This window comes from Achroia grisella, unplaced genomic scaffold (assembly GCF_030625045.1).
Source record: "Achroia grisella isolate CSIRO2021 unplaced genomic scaffold, CSIRO_AGI_Agris_v1 utg900, whole genome shotgun sequence".
In the NCBI taxonomy this organism is placed as follows: Eukaryota; Metazoa; Arthropoda; class Insecta; order Lepidoptera; family Pyralidae; genus Achroia; species Achroia grisella.
In genome coordinates, this window is record NW_026713059.1 from 2,869,698 (window position 1) to 2,886,548 (window position 16,851).

The 16,851-nt window shown below is 30.9% G+C and overlaps 1 protein-coding gene across 1 annotated transcript in view; it reads right to left on the reverse strand.

Annotated features, from left to right (window-relative positions):
* Nucleotides 1–16,851, reverse strand: part of LOC131853193 (venom dipeptidyl peptidase 4-like) — a 43,674-nt gene that overhangs the window by 11,159 nt on the left and 15,664 nt on the right. Inside the window, exons 2-7 of the mRNA XM_059204021.1 lie at nucleotides 8,055–8,118; nucleotides 4,539–4,956; nucleotides 4,036–4,130; nucleotides 3,453–3,530; nucleotides 1,737–2,010; nucleotides 85–254 (exon numbers count right to left, since the gene is read on the reverse strand). Of these exons, the coding sequence (XP_059060004.1) occupies nucleotides 85–254; nucleotides 1,737–2,010; nucleotides 3,453–3,530; nucleotides 4,036–4,130; nucleotides 4,539–4,956; nucleotides 8,055–8,102 (1,083 nt within the window). The 5' untranslated portion in view covers nucleotides 8,103–8,118. The remainder of the gene's footprint in view (nucleotides 1–84; nucleotides 255–1,736; nucleotides 2,011–3,452; nucleotides 3,531–4,035; nucleotides 4,131–4,538; nucleotides 4,957–8,054; nucleotides 8,119–16,851) is intronic.

A 16,851-nucleotide genomic window follows, 5' to 3' on the forward strand; every position in this document is an offset into this window, starting at 1 on the left:
ACCATAGTATAAAAAAAGTCAAATTTCGACCATCGAGCGACCAATAGTTATCTACTTTAGATATTTATTTAATTTTATACTCACCTTTGGGTATCGAATAGAGTGGTGTAATGTGTACTGATGTTGATCTGAACCCGGCACTCCGTAATGAGGTACATTCATTATTTTCACTTCGGTATCGTTGAAGGTAGCATAAGCCAACTTCGTGCCATCAAGCGAAAACCATAACGCGTTATTTGATGAAAATACCTCCTCTGAAAATGTATATAATGGACTGTTTAATTATAAAACAAACATAAACATACCGACACGACTGTTCTGCCAGATTGGATAGGCAAAGGCACTGTGATGATGATTAACTAGCGATATTGTGATGAACGAACTTGACATTCCCACATATCGCTCGGTACATTTTGAACACAATATAGTCAAGGCCCTATAATAAATTTCTGGTTTTTGAAAGTTCGTCAGAAATAAAAATTGATAGACAGTTTCTTTTTTGTGTGTGTCGTCCAGATTTGAACTCACCTCTTGAGCATAATTCAAAGTAGTAAACTGTTAGGTCACGTCGTTCTTTGCTTAATTATAACATGGTAGAATAGGAATTATAATTATAATACTAATACGTCACCCTACTTCGCTTCTTCTACAAATATATAATACTACATGTCGTTTTATAGATGTAAGAGATCTAACTTTAAGACAGGCTAAGGAAACTGCAGAGACCTGGCTTCTAAAACTTAACTACTCGCAAACGGAGAACATTATTGAGTCACAAAACTAAGCATCCCCATTCTCACAAAATAAATAACTCCAAAGACATAAACAAACACATCCAAACGCATACACAGACACACACATACACACATAGCCGCACACACGCACACACACACATTTAATCTTTATTTTAATTAATAAATTACCTTATAATATTAAATTTTATGTAGACGCTGTATTAGAACTGACTGTCCTAAAATCAACTAAATAGGTAAACATAGCCTGGCCCCTGCGATACAAGCTATGCTTAGTGCAGAGACCGTTGTAAATAAACACAACTGACCACTTTGTTTAACAGTCATAGGTTAAGTTAAGTTAAGATCTATATTTGTAAAGTTGTGTCTCATGTGAAGTGTCTTTTCTTGAAATAAATATTATTATTATTATTATTATTATTATTATTATTATTGTTCTTAATTGTACGTAGATATGACCTCACTGCTCTTTATACTCCTATTAGGTATAACATAAAAGTAACATTTAATACAATTTTTACCAGAAGTACACATTAGACATAATCGTCTGTGTTAGTTACTGAGTCTCGCATATTTTGTAAGCTATGTTTGTTTTGAAGGTTGAGATAAGGTAGAGAAATTACAGGAGCTAATAAATTACAGGTATAAACATCTTAGTCCTCCGAAATGGGAATGGATGAGTCACATGACAACGTGTCTATAGGTACTATTTTGAATCAGGTGATAACCCATCTAAAGAAAAGTGGTTCCCCTTGCTTGTAGTCTTAAATTGGTGCATTTTTTTTATGAAATAGTATAATTTAGCAAACAAGCTGACGGCGCACCGATAAGCTGTAACTATTACGTGAACAGTATTACAGATAGCACATTATCATGTAACACCCGTGTTACCACTCATGCGTTGCCATTCCACCCTACAACCGAATAACCGAATAACTTCACTTGGTCTTCTACGTCAAATTTTATAAAATATAAATTACTCACCTTCATACACCCAGTCAGGAATTCCATTATAAATTACATCCAATTCACCCGAAGTAGTGATTTGTTGTGCTTCACTGGAATCATTCAAGTTGGACTTGTAGTAGATGTTATTCCGATAGACAAAAGCGTACGCGGTACCCGATGGACCCCATACGAAGTTTTGAAGCAAGGGTTCGTCGGACCTAGTTGCTAAGCCCGGAGGTACAATGGAAACCTGTACTTGGCTATCGACGTTGACAGAAGCGTACAACGCCAAGAAACTATGTCTGTACACCTGTAATTAATGAGAAATATTGGGAATATTAGAAAAATATCTCCTTTGTAGTTTACTAGACAAAGGCAGCGGTGTACCAGCGCTACCGTGGCAGATTTCCTTTGCGAGTGTAGTGACCACAATTTTATTACTTTCTATATATGTTATATGAAATAATATTTAATTATCTAAGTAATAAATAAATATACACATTATTGAAGCGGAATATTTATAATTTACAATTGTTACCAGCAAAAAAACGTCCCTAGAAACAACTAGTGTAGATATTTATTGTAAATCAAGTTAATTAATATTATAGGTATTATATAAATGTAAATGGTAATGGTAATAATTTAAGGCGTTTGATTGACGTCGCTTCGTTGTCAATTTCGCAATCCATTCAATAAAACAAATTAAATATAATGAAAAATGAGATGAACAATGGAATACATATAAATGATGATATTGATCTTGCTATTCATTCATATGTATAATATGGCTATCTGTTATAACAAAGTTGACACCTATATCTACAAAGTCTATTGATAACGATATTGATGGTAAACAAACACACTCACCTGCAAAAACAAGCGACAAATTTTGCTTATTTTATTATTGAAGTACACTCATATTGTGATCCTTCTTTCCAATACATTACTTATAATTTACTAACTACTTAAAATTGGAAGTAATTCTTAAATCCATTGCATAGTATTAACAACAAGTAGACTTGATCAATACTTATTAATAATTCTTTTTTATTTAGTCCTAAGAAGTGGTCTGGAACGTAGTATTAAATCAGTATAGGTTTAATACTACTTTCCAGTACTTTTAGTATAAAATGAAATGTGTTTTACTGTCTGTTAATTTGTTACGTTTTTAGGACTTAACGTACCTTTACGAAGTTTGACATGAACATAAATTGTGTCAGGAGGAAGGACATAAGGAATCTTATATATACCTATATCAAAACAAGACAGTGACGACTAAACTAATTTTTGTCGCGAACATACATTATAGTCATAATAATAACCCTGAATAAATCACAGCGCCATCTAATCGGAAACTAAGCAGAGGTAGTGTTATGAATCCTAGACAATTGATACAGTAACTTAACGTATTTATTTTTTAATAATACGTAAATAATATACACAGAAAACACCCAGATACACAATCGAACTCACGAATACAAATGTGGACATCGTACTAGGAATCAAGCCCGCGATCATCCAAACCAAGCAAATTAACCGCTGGACCACCGAGACCGTCAAATAGATTGTATTACGAGGACTGATATAGGCTAGCTTTTATTTAAAAAAATACAGATATCATGTGACAAATTTAGTAATACAATATGTATTTCTCTTCGAGTTAAGAGTCCTCCGCTGGACGATAGCTGCATCTCTCATTAAAGATTATAAGATCGTCAGTTTATTAATATACAATTGTACAAAAAAACTTACTCTCCGAACATCATAAGCTATCGCGACTTCATCGCCATCCGGAGATAACAGCGGGCTTCTCTCGGATCGCTGCAGAATCTATAATAATATAACATAACGATTAATGATGAACCAATGGATATGACAAAAACTTAATAATGATGTCTTTATATACAGATTCTGTATGTACCGACAGACGTAGTCCTACTCGGAAAAGCAGCGTTATCTATCGAGGAAATTTGTGTGTAGGAACCATTTGAAATGTACACATAAATGGGTCGTATAGTCGTTTAGAACTTAGACGATGAATACACGTAAAAAGAAATATCTGTATTCGGATGAAATTTTGTGTGTATATTTCCCTATGCTTTTCCGTACTAATTCTTCCCTAAGCGGACCATAGACGGTCTAATGTTAGCAAAAGCAGTACGAATCAAAAATCAATAAACGTATTGAATTTTTCGTTTAATATATTGAATGTTATGTTTAGTTTCACCAAATTAATTCATCATCAAATCATAATCGTAAGTTTGGCAGATAATGTCTCGGTGGAAATATGTATTCAAATATAACTTGGCACGTAGATATAATTGTATAAACTTACCTCAGATGTGTTTGAAATAAGTATTCTGGTGCTATTGTTTTCGATATTGAGAGATATTAAGTCGCCAGATTCAGTGCGGATTATAGCTTGATTTCCTGTAATTAACAAAATGGTTTTTTTTATGAGTAATAAATAATTTTACCAGAAGCACATTAATTTGTAAACTATCAGTATGTTTGTTGTAATACAAGACATTTACAGAGTAATTATGTACAATATAATGTATCTTAAAATGGTAATGGTATACAACATTCGAAATTATAATTAATGGCACTAATTTTTCCACCCGACTTTTTCTACTGTTAGAGTAATGTAAGCGTAATGTTTGCGAAAAATAAAATCCGAATAAATAATAATCGAAACTTATTTACATACATATTTGAGAAAATTTATATTTCTATAATAATATTCCCAATGTCATTTGCTGGCCAAAAATTACTACATGGTTTCATGCTCCAAAGTCGTAAAATTAGAAATAGCGGAAAGGAAAACCTTTAAAATACCTGTAGACCAAGTTGCATCAAACGATGGTGGGGAGTACTTGTCATTAATAATTGACTCCAAGTCTAGTTCTGGAGGTGGAGGTTCTGTTGGTTCAGGTGTTGTCGTTGTAGTCGACGAAATGTCGGGCGACGTGTCGGGCGACGTGTCGGGCGATGTGTCAGGCGACGAATCGGGTGTTGGGTCGGGCGATGGATCAGGCGTCGGGTCGGGCGACACTGGTGTACCGGTTGTCGATTCACTGGTACTTGATAATGTTGATGACGTTGGGTCTTCTGTCGTTGATATAATAGGTTCAGCATCAGCATCATTGCCCGTAAATACTACAACTAATGCCACCACTATACCTATAACGGCTAACATAGCGACGACTGCTAATACAAACGTTATCCTTTTTTGTCTTTTCTTAGACACTAGAACCTGAAAATAATTAGAAATGTAGGTATTATTTAGACTTTGTAAAAAATCGTCTGCGTTGGTTACTCAGTGTAACCTATTTCAGCAGTCAAGCAGATTGCTATGTAAGATGTTTCGGTTGAAGGGTGAGAAATTACAGGACACGAGGTGTGCCTATCGTATCTTTTATACATCCAAATATTATTTGATACTCCTTTTTGAGCCCTTCTAAGACTGTGAATGTGTACATAATGACTATATATCAAGTTTTTTTTTAATAATAGTGTCTAGTAATCTGGCTCCAGTCACACGAGGCATGACATCTTAGCCTTACAGAATGGCAACTTTTGAGTGATATCACCGGCGTCACATGATAACGTGATGTCTGTAGTATTATTCATGTATATAGGATGACGGAGGGTTAGTACTTGCCGTTAGGTGGGTACTCAGCTTATTTGGCATTCCATTAAAAAATATTATAGTAGTTGAGGTGACAAATTGACCAATCAGGCTTGTATTGGTCGAGTTGTTGCCTTTAGTAAACAGACTCAGATAAAATTATTTATAGATAATAAGTTCTCTGACAATTAAAATATCAGACATAGCATTGTACTTCGTAAAACAAAACTAGAAACAGAAACTTTAATACATTTTATCTCAGAGTAATCTGTAATCTTGGTTTTACTCAAGAAGTATAAAACCCAATGTTCATTTATTATACATAATATAATAAATGAACATTGGGTTGATGAAATGAAGATTGCAAATGTTTAACCGGTATTTACGCTAACATATTCATGAGAAATGACATAACAGCAGGAGCCATATACTCTACTGATCTATCGGTTTAATACCTTTTATCCCAGAGCATCTCCTCTGAATTCGTAATACAAAGCTAGAATCCGAAAAAGTTTCTGTTTCTAGCTTTGTGTTACGAAGTACAATAATAATAACACCAGTATTAAGTTATTTTATAACAAGGGATATAATTACTTGAGCACACTGCTTGTATGCTGTCTGGTGTTGTACCAGAAAAATTAAGCAGTGTCCTGGATTTCTTTCTGAGAATATTAAACTTTGAAAACACTGTACTAGTAATTTGAGAAAATATTTTTAATTTTGAAATGTTTTTCGGACTACTCTAATGCTGTTGGCCGCAGCTGGCCTTTACAGCTTCACCGGACTATAGGGGGCGAGTGCAGATGGCACTCCAAACCCGCCGAAGGACTTATTGAAAAGTACATTATACTTATACGATGTAAATAGTAGGTTATATTAATATAATACAAACCTCACAAAGCTACAAATAAACGGGCGAAACCAATAAAAGTCCCAGTTAAAGATAGAAGTTATTAAGTTTCAATATTTGAATAACAAAAATAATTATACCAATAAGACACTTGCACTATATTAAGAATAATATGTCTACAAGTTACTGACTAATAAAGAATAACAAGTATTACAATAGTTCAATATAATGTTCCGTCTTTAGTTTTAACACAACTGTGTTCGATATTAGCTATATAATAACAGCTGTTACTCATCATTCATTCAGATTAAACATCAATTGAGATAACGGTTTTTTTCTTATTTCCACATTCTATGTTACCCAAGGCTATCAACCTAGGTTATCAGTAGTTATTGACGTTTTATCTTATTCAATATGATTTTAAAAGAACCTGCTCCATATAAAGTTGAAGATTATCTAAAATCTATACGTATTAATGATATATTTAATGTGAATACTAAAAAAGTTTGTACCTGGGTTTGACTAGACTAGAAACTAAAGTAATATCAATTTGTATTTTTTTATCTATCTTCTATCGGTTCGTTATGTTTTCACTAGTAAAAATCTTTAATAAATTAATTATTAAAGTCCAATATATTCAATAATTAAGTAGGTATATGCCCAATTTAGTAACCGTTGTTTTCTTAATCAGTGGAAGCATTAGATACAGATTGACCCTCTTGACCAAATAAATTATATTCGGCACAAATGTATACATTATACTGTGATGACCATATAAATAGTATATCCTCACTACCATAATAATGATAACTACCATGTGTGGAATTACATTCTCAACTATCGACGTAATTGCAAATGCAACATTGGACAAGATCTCTAAGGATATTTATTTCAATTTAAACTGACTGGGAGCGAGCCTATTGCACTCCTCGGAAACCAAATAAGCTTTACCACAAGCAACAATTTTTTTTAGCATGCCACATTTGTAAATAATTCATTAACACAGTAACAATTTGCAATATTTTTTTTGTACGATCACAATTTTGGCAAACTCACATCACGTTGTGTTGTGACATCTATGACTCTTTATTTTTACTATGATGGTGGCAAGAATACAGTCCATCTGATGGTAAATGATTACCGCAGCCGATGGACGCCTGAGACACCAGGGGCGTAACGTTCGCGTTGCCGACCCTCAATAAACCTTAATATTTATTTTATTTATATAATTTATTTTAAAATGTTAGTGCAGCTAATATCTGAACTAAGGCCGACCCTGTATCTTAGATGCTAGTTGTTCCTATAACATTGATGTATGAAGTGTTTTCTAAAAATGATAAAGTAAATCCATCTAGAATTACTTGTGTACTATATACCTACATAATTAAGCCAAATAAATGTGGAAATTTAAAATCTACTTTACATTCATCAGCAGATTGATTTCTAAGGTATATAAGATGCATAAATTAATTGAATTACACGTCCAAACTCACGACGACTGTTGAAAATAAATCGTAATATTATCTAATTGTTATGTAATAGTTTTATTTTGTACTAGCTTATTATTTAACTCTATTTTTCTAAAATGAAAGAATTTTGTAAAGTAAAAATTGCCTTATTACATCAGCTACTTGCCAAAAAGTTCCGTCAAAATCGGTCCAGCTATTTCAGAGATTAGCCGAAACAAAAACAAACTGACATATGATAGACAAAAATTGTAAAAAACGTTATTTTGGTGTATGTGCCGTATATGTATATGTCGTATTTATATATATAGTAGTAAAAAACTATTATTTCAATATTATAAACAGACACTCGAATTTTATTTATATGTATAGATGCATAGATAATACAATTATGATTCGACATATACCTGATCACTGGTGCCCATCTCCATGGTGGAGTTTCCATCTTGCGCCATTTTTATATCCTTTTATCTGAAACAAATAATTACGAATTATTTTATAGCTGAAATAGGCGAAAACTAAAACAAAAACTAAACTACTCCACCTCTCTACCAGAGGTAGACTGTATATAAAAATTTTGTTTAACCTATTTTACCCCGCCATTTCCATTAAAGCTATGTTTCACGACGTAACAAGGTATATATAGGAGTGTTTAAATTTAAGAATAGAATAGAATAGAAAATCATTTATTCAAATAAACTTACATTGAAGCACTTTTGAATAGTCATCACATTTTTTTTTTAATCTACCGCTCATTCGGATAGCTTTCTCATCACAAGAAGAACTAGCAAGAAACTTGTGTGTTGCTCTTTTAAATAATTTATTCTTACTTATAATTTAAGTTTAAGTGTGAATACAAACTACCGATTAGCAGTAATTCAATTAAATAATAAAATAGAAAAACATTCAATACACAACAATTGGTTAAACAATTAATAAGAGGAAATAAGTCATAGTGATTGAAGCAGACACACAAGCAGCACCCATTCACGAGTATGACGGATGAGCCAGCCATCACTGCGTTCGACCATATTTTAGGGAGCCCAATCGTATATACATTTTAGTGAGCATGATGACCACGTTTTTTGCCATCTTATGGGATTCACATTTTAATAAGAATGCATGCGGCAATCAATACAAAAACCGCTACGCTTTCATATTTCTAAAATAATTGAATCATGAAAGCAATGAGATAAACAAATTATAACGTTGTATGCTAATAAACTAATAATTTACTTGATATGTTGTCATCTATGAATTCGTCTATCCTGTAATAGGCTTTCTTACACAAAAATTGTTTAATATAAGATTTGAATTGCCTCTCTGTCAGATTTAGTGCCGATTCTGGCAGTTTATTATAAAGTCTTACGCAATTACCATACAATGAATTACTGACTTTGTGCAGACGGCATTTAGGTAAAGTTAGTTTATTTTTTGATTTTTTTACAACTCTCTAAATTCTTCCGTGTATACATGATATTCTCATAAATGTAAAGTAACCAGATTTGAATCTTTAACCACGAAATGGACTCTCTTGAACCCATACCATAAATAGAACGTATGACTCCCTTTTGTAAAATAAATATAGTATTTATAGTTTTTACAGCGTGCCATATGACATAATGGAAATAACTAAAATATACAAGTTTAGCCGTCGCCACGTCTGTTAATTGCCTAATTCTTCTAATTGCATATGCAGCAGAACTGAGTTTATTGGCCAATTTTGAAATATGGGGCCTCCATTGTCCCCTGTTATTACTGTATCATTAACAAAATTTACTATTTCATCATTAAGCAATAACTGTGTATTGTTCTTACATTAGGAAGTGTAAATTTTACATACTTTGTTTTGCTGGAATTTAATAATTTTAATTTAAAACCAATTTAATATAGCAGACATAGCACAATTTACATCGTCTAATTGATAAGTATCATCCGCTCCCAATTTTCTCTACAGGCGATGGTTGCCTCTTACTATCAGATGACTTGTTTATCATTCCAATTACATAAAAAACTTGATAAATATTTTTTTCTGTTTCGAAAGAAAATTGTCCTCGCATTTGGGAAATATTTTGTATGTAATAGACGTAACTAGGTATATAGGAATATAAAAATAGGATTTGTAGGATTTTACTGATAATATCAACAATTATTGATTTCTAAAATTATTTCGTCATATCATAATTAGTATATTAGAAATCAGTCTGGATACTAGGTATAACAAACATGACTTACTCAATTATGTTAATTGAGTTGCTGTAATTAAATTTTTACTCAAATAATATATAATTTTTCCAATACTTAAACATCAAGTCACACGTATCAAGAACGGGGCCTATCAAACTGAAACGAATAAATATAAAAAAGTCTACGTCATGCACCACGTGTTTATATTTATCATAACGTAATGATTATCAGTACATTAATATTGAGATTACTACAATTATTTTCAATGTCAAATATTTTAAACAAAAATATATACATTTTTAGTAGCACTTGTGTACTATGTATTTTTTAAATAAATGATAAATAGTATGGTGCACTCGCCTTCGCTAATATATATATTGGCAGTGCACTAGTAGAGTCACCAAGAATTTACCACGTTAGTTTCCAGGGGAGACAGCATGGAGGTCCACCTGACAATTCATATTTAATTTTTGATGATTTTTTTTTAATATTTATACCTAGAACATAGGTTACAAAAACAATATATTCAATATACAATTTGCCATATAATATTAACCTTACATTATGGTAGTAAAATGTCTTTATTTCTTTAAAAGAAAAAGTTAAATGTCATTAAAAATATATAAGAACATTAACAACATATAAATAAAATCTATAGTACATACGCTTATTCATTTAATAAGCTATATAAACTCAAAAAAAAATTAGCAACCGCGCGTATTCATATTAATATAAATGATCTACTTATATTTTCTGTATACATATAATATACACTTTATGTATTTTGTTACAAACGGTATATGAAAATCATCACTCACCTAAGTATTTTCATAACTTTTTGTATAATATTTCACAGTAAATATTATTACAGTGAATACGTACGTATATTTAATACAATAAGCGAGAACAGTTGTAGGCCGGTGAGCCGTAAAGATTAAAGTTGATGATACGTGCGTTATAATGATAATATTAATCTAAATACATATAATATTAATCTTTGTCTTATCAACATGCTTGCATTAAGAAATCGTCAGTCTATCATAAAAATATTTGTTTAAACTTGTTTCACGATCAATTCTAGTATGTATTAATATATAGCTAGTTGATAGAACTATTTTTTAATTTTTTTATTTGTGGAAAAGAAATTATTCCTTATGTAATTATGTTTTACAATAAACAACCAACTCTAATTATGACGAATAGAGTAAGGCATATAAATTCTTTATATTCTTATCTAGTATATAAGTTTGTAAAAATAAGGTAGAGTTGCTTAAAAAATGCATATAAAATACACCAATTAAGCGTGGTTGTGCAGACAATCATATCCTTGGGCGACATACCAGAAGAGACGGCAGCCATCGTTTATTTTGTTTATATAATATAAGAACCTGTATTGAAAAAAAACACAAATAGTATATTTTCATGTATGTATATAATTGCTTAATTACATACATGAATTAATAAAAATATTTACAATAAATAATTAAAATATACTGTACCCGGGATATAGTTTACAGAGGTATTGCGTGTAAGTCGACCAATAACTTCCATTACTAATACACCTTTTGTAACTAATTGTTAATGGGGGCAGTATTAATAATCGGGTTGTACTATATTATATTGAAGTTCGTTATAGTACAGATAAGATAATATTATATAGTTATATTCATAAAAAAATGAAGAATAGAATATCTGTAGAAGTTTTTTTATTTTCCCACGCAAAACGTAATGCGACACAGATTCACATTATTGCACGGGGTGCAGCCGCAGTTGGATGAAGAGCGCGTCATATCTGTTTGAGATGTTGTGGTGTACCTAATACCAAGATATATACCTCCTTCTTGAAAAGTTGCATTTATATTTATTTACCTGTATCAGTATTTAAACCGGAGTATTTTTAATATGTCAAAAGTACATAGTATTTTAATTACTGGTTAAAAAAAATGACCAAAAAAATTATGACTTGCATATCGTAGTATATACATTGTCTTCATTATATATTCTTAGGCGATTTATACAGTAATTTAGACTGGAAACTGAAATAGCACATTACAAAAATAGATATTGATATAAAAATAGATGCTGTAACAATATATAACGTTATTGTCGGCTATTGATATTTTTATAGGCCTACTTTCTACATAAAAATAGAGAGTCGATTGAACAGTTGAGAAAATCATTTCATAGATACATACAAACGAATAATTATCTGTTTCTTTCAGAATTATAGTACTATTTGATACTGCTTACAAAATGTAACTTTGTTTTTTTTTTGACAATTAGACCATAAATCATGTTAGGGCGAATATATTAGCATAGCTTGAATGATTAAAATATTTTTTATTTAGAAGATATTGTTGATTGATATGTTTTAAAAATAAAATATTTGAGTTCTTGATATTATTTTCAGGAGATAACAGCATTCCTAACTTTACAACAAAATAGAAAATGACAGTCTAAAATAAATATTCATAACAATAATTCACATAAATTTATGATCAATTAACGTATTAAGATTTATAACACTGATAAAAGCGGCTGTGTTTGTTTATCTACCTAACTATAGAAACTCTCGTCTGTCTGCCTTGCCAATTAAAATATGTTCTAAATCGCCCATATCTATACATAGGTATAATTCAATTATAAAATCGTGACTAAGCTAAAACTGTATATTTGTATGTTAAGGATTCCTCTAAAAATGGTTACTAGTGTTAAAGTATAATAATGTAAACTAGTGTAAAAATATAGTTCAATATATATTCTGAAGTAAGCTGAGATAAATAATATTTTTTGTGAACATTTTTTATGCGCTACGGCCAATTTTATGGACTAAATAAATAATGTAATAGATACTGTATATAGGTGCTTTATATTTTGTTGTCATTTATTAATTTCGTTGACAGCCTCGGTGGTCTAATGTTTTAGCATACCGCTTTACTATCTGATGGTCGCAGGTTCGATTCCTGGTACTAACATTTTGTATTCATGAGTATGATTGTTTGTATCCGTCTGGGTGTTTTCTAAGTATAATATGTGTTTATTTACAAAAAATGTATCCATATATTTATATCAGTTGTCTAGTACCGTAACACAAGCTCTGCTTAGCTTGGGACTATATGACACTGTGTGAATTGTTCTGAGATATTATTAGATATTATCAATGGATGACATATATCATGTGGACAAGTTGCAAGTGATGGGCAATGTACAAAAAGTACGTTGAAATGTTTGGAAAAAGGAATTTGGATTTAAAAAGTCATCTGCATTGGTACCTCAGTCTTCAAGCAACTTTCCTTGTACACTGTATTTTGATTGAAGAATGGCTGAAGGCAGTGAAATTACAGAATAGGGGTAGTATACATAATTACTTTATTATGTATCCTAATAATAAGAATACAGAATAAATTTTAGTCCTCCGGAATGAAAACGCATACGTAGTATCATAATGTGGCTCTAATGCGATCCTTCGCATTTTATCCTCAAAATACTTTACAAGTTAAAACAAATATTTGTTTTCGCTGAAGACAGCAAAATAAATATTTTTTAGCTAATCGTTAAATAAATTATGTATTATTTACCTTGATTATAAGACTAATGAAGATTAAGTTACATTACTTATTTTGTTAAAACAGAATTATGAAGTCGTATTTTAAATTAAAAATATATTTTAATTAATCGACCCTATCCTCATAATAGTACCATCCAAGATTATAACGTTAGCACATGCACACCATTCCAAGATCATCCATTATGTAAAAAAAAACAAATACCTACATATATTTGTTTTACTCTGAACCCCAACCCTTGAAAAGTCTAAGATGTTTTAAACTGCTACCGGTAAAATACTTTGGTATATCAATGTTTTTATGTGATACCTAGGAGTCAGTATAATACTATACTAGTTCAGGTGGCACAAGTATATTATAGGTTTTAATGTATTTTTACAATTATATTTTTGTAAGTCAATTTAAGGTAGCAATTAATTAATAATAATGAGGTGTGTAAAACTTACCTAATAGTAGATAATAGATATAAACTTGAGTATCCACCGGCCTAAGGCCCAATCTACACTACACTGAACGATCGCGCGATTAAATATTTAGATTATGCTAATATAGATTAGTTTACAAATTATAATCGACCGAAAGTATTATGATAAGCAAATTGAAAGTAGATAAAGGTTATGCCTAATAACAATTACAATGATAAGTATTTATTCTAAGTTACGACGGTGGCAATATTCAATGATAGCTTCTTATTCTTAATACCCCATCCGGGATGATAACACGACATACCGTCACGACTATCATCCCAGATGGGGTATTCAGATGGGTATTGTCACTCGTCGATATTGCGGTGAACTCAATACTTGACTTCCTATATTTTTCCTTCTTGACCGAAGGTACTGAAATTTGTTTAAATAAAAATAATCTTTATTCAAATATACTTAATATAAGCACTTTTGAATAGTCTATTTTTCTTATTCTACTACTCATTCGGAACGCAGACTAATGAAAAAAAACTTACGTTTTGTTCTTTTAAATAAATTTTAATGTTATTCTAAGTAAATACAATTTAACAAGGATTGTCGCACGTCTGCGACAATTGTGCAATCAGACAATATTGTCAGGGCAATTAATATGAAATTGAACTTTATTTTTTTATTAATTTACATGCAGATAAAAGCATTAAAGGACGTTCCATATGTTTGATGTCGCTATACTCCAGTCAGCTCGTGACCACGACTACTGTGATCTAGTCGAAGCTTCGAGTTAGATAATACCTTATTTATCATAAATTTATTGAGATATATTGATACCCGATTAACTACATTATTAATATACCATAGCTAAAGATTTTCTTCTGTATATCTTTCTTTTATTATTTTCTTTATACTTTCTTTTTATTATTGCGAATCTACATAATTTAAATACAAAAACAAAAAAAAAATTGGTTCTTTCTACATACGTGTGTATTTTGCATATCCATGATTGTCTGCTTATATAGCATCGTAATGGGCGTGATGTAAATATAATCTTCTATTGCTGATTACATGCAAATAAAACCTATTTGTTGAGTAAATTTTCAATGTGTGTTTGAGAGAACAACACAAAATGCAAAGATTATTCCCCGTCCCTATTTCCGCATAGTCGGAGCTCTCTCAATTTCCCACAATTTTACAATAATTTCCTATGACAACATAATTTTGTGATAGAAGACTTGAATGACTTCCATTTTCATAAGATAAAAAGTGATTGTCAGCTCTTTATTTATGTGTTTTTTTAAATTATATATTTCTGTAACCTGTATAAGTAGTCTAAAGATAGTACTTTATATATTATATAAAATATTTAACATATTACATACAATTAAGTAGACGCAGTAAGTAAGAAGAGATATATTAGCTTAATTCGCGATCCCCTGAAGTAATGCGGTGTGCTAAATAGCTACACGACAGAAGAACGAAAAACGTTATATATTTAGCACAGCACAGAACTGTGCTGTGCTAAATATATAACGTTTTTCGTTGTCATATCAAAATATTACGTATGCTTATATCACGTAAGTTATAAAAGACGTACAATCCACTTGTCATGGTACTCACGTCGGCTGCACTAACTGGAATATGATTAAACAGTAGCGTAACATTGCCATAGTTTATTCAATGGGTACAAACACTTTCTATTTGATTACATTAATATTGTATAATGGGCTGCCATTGACTTACTTAGAATACATTTCCAAATTATTACTATCAGTATGATCAGTGTTTTGGATACAATTTTTTATACTATATATCTATTTTAATACTGACCATTAAAAAAAGCTTCCGTGCAACGTCATCTATTATTTGACTTATGAATTAATAAGTTAAAATTGTAGGTGGCCTATTAAATATTTCACAAAATTAATTAATTTCCTCCTTTGGGCTGTATTTTTTTCAGATATCTTTCACCTAGAGATGGACTCACATTTCATAAGGAATTCTGTGAAAATTTCATCGCAATTACTCCAGCTGTTTTTTTTTTTTAAATTAACACATAAACAGAAAGGGGAAAGGGGATTGTTGATAATGTGGACTGATGACCTTACTCCTAGCAATGTACCGTAATGTAATGTCAGGTTGACCTCCACTCGGTTCCCCCTGGAAACCATCATGATAAATTCCTGGTTAATTCGTCGCAATAATCTAACTGACCTGACCTCATATTTAACTTATGATCCTTCACTGCCGGCGTAAACCGTTAGAGAAGGCGGGTACACCATTAAATTATCATCAATAAAAAACACAAACAGACAAACAAATAGTTTTCGTCTCGTCATGACTTCACAATAGTTTTAATGACAACGTAATATTTAGTTTTAATTATTGTAATCATGGGTACATATAATGTATTAGTTCAAGGTAACTAAGGTAAGTGAAGAAAATTCTTTTGCATGTTTATATTTATACATATAAAGCCGCACTGGGACGTCGGTGTTAACTGCTGATTTCGTAATGAAGAAATAAAGTATCCCTCAATGGTATTAATAACAAGGTACTGTAATAACTTCAGGTTTGTGTTTAATATTAGAAGACAACTACAAAAACACACATATATATATTTACACACCTACCCATAAATACAAACTCAACAGTCTTTATACACATATACAGATTTATATCCTGTCAACAAGTTTTGTAATAATTATTATTTGCTCAGTTTAAATTTCGGCACTGTTCGCGATTGTTATATTAACTTAATGTAAATTCTCGATTAATAATAGTTATATTTGATAACTAGTATATATGTATTGTGCCAAAATAAATGACAAAAAGAATGTTTTATGAACGCTTTAGTACGGCTTTTCAATTGAAAATTGTGATTACAATAAATTTATTTACGTAATTGTGTGGGGTTGACAGTTTATTATTAAAAAATATATACGAGATCTTTAAAGATGAATTACAAAATGTTAGTATACTGTTTCTAAATATGTAACATAACATAACATAATTAATTAAGTATTGTGTTA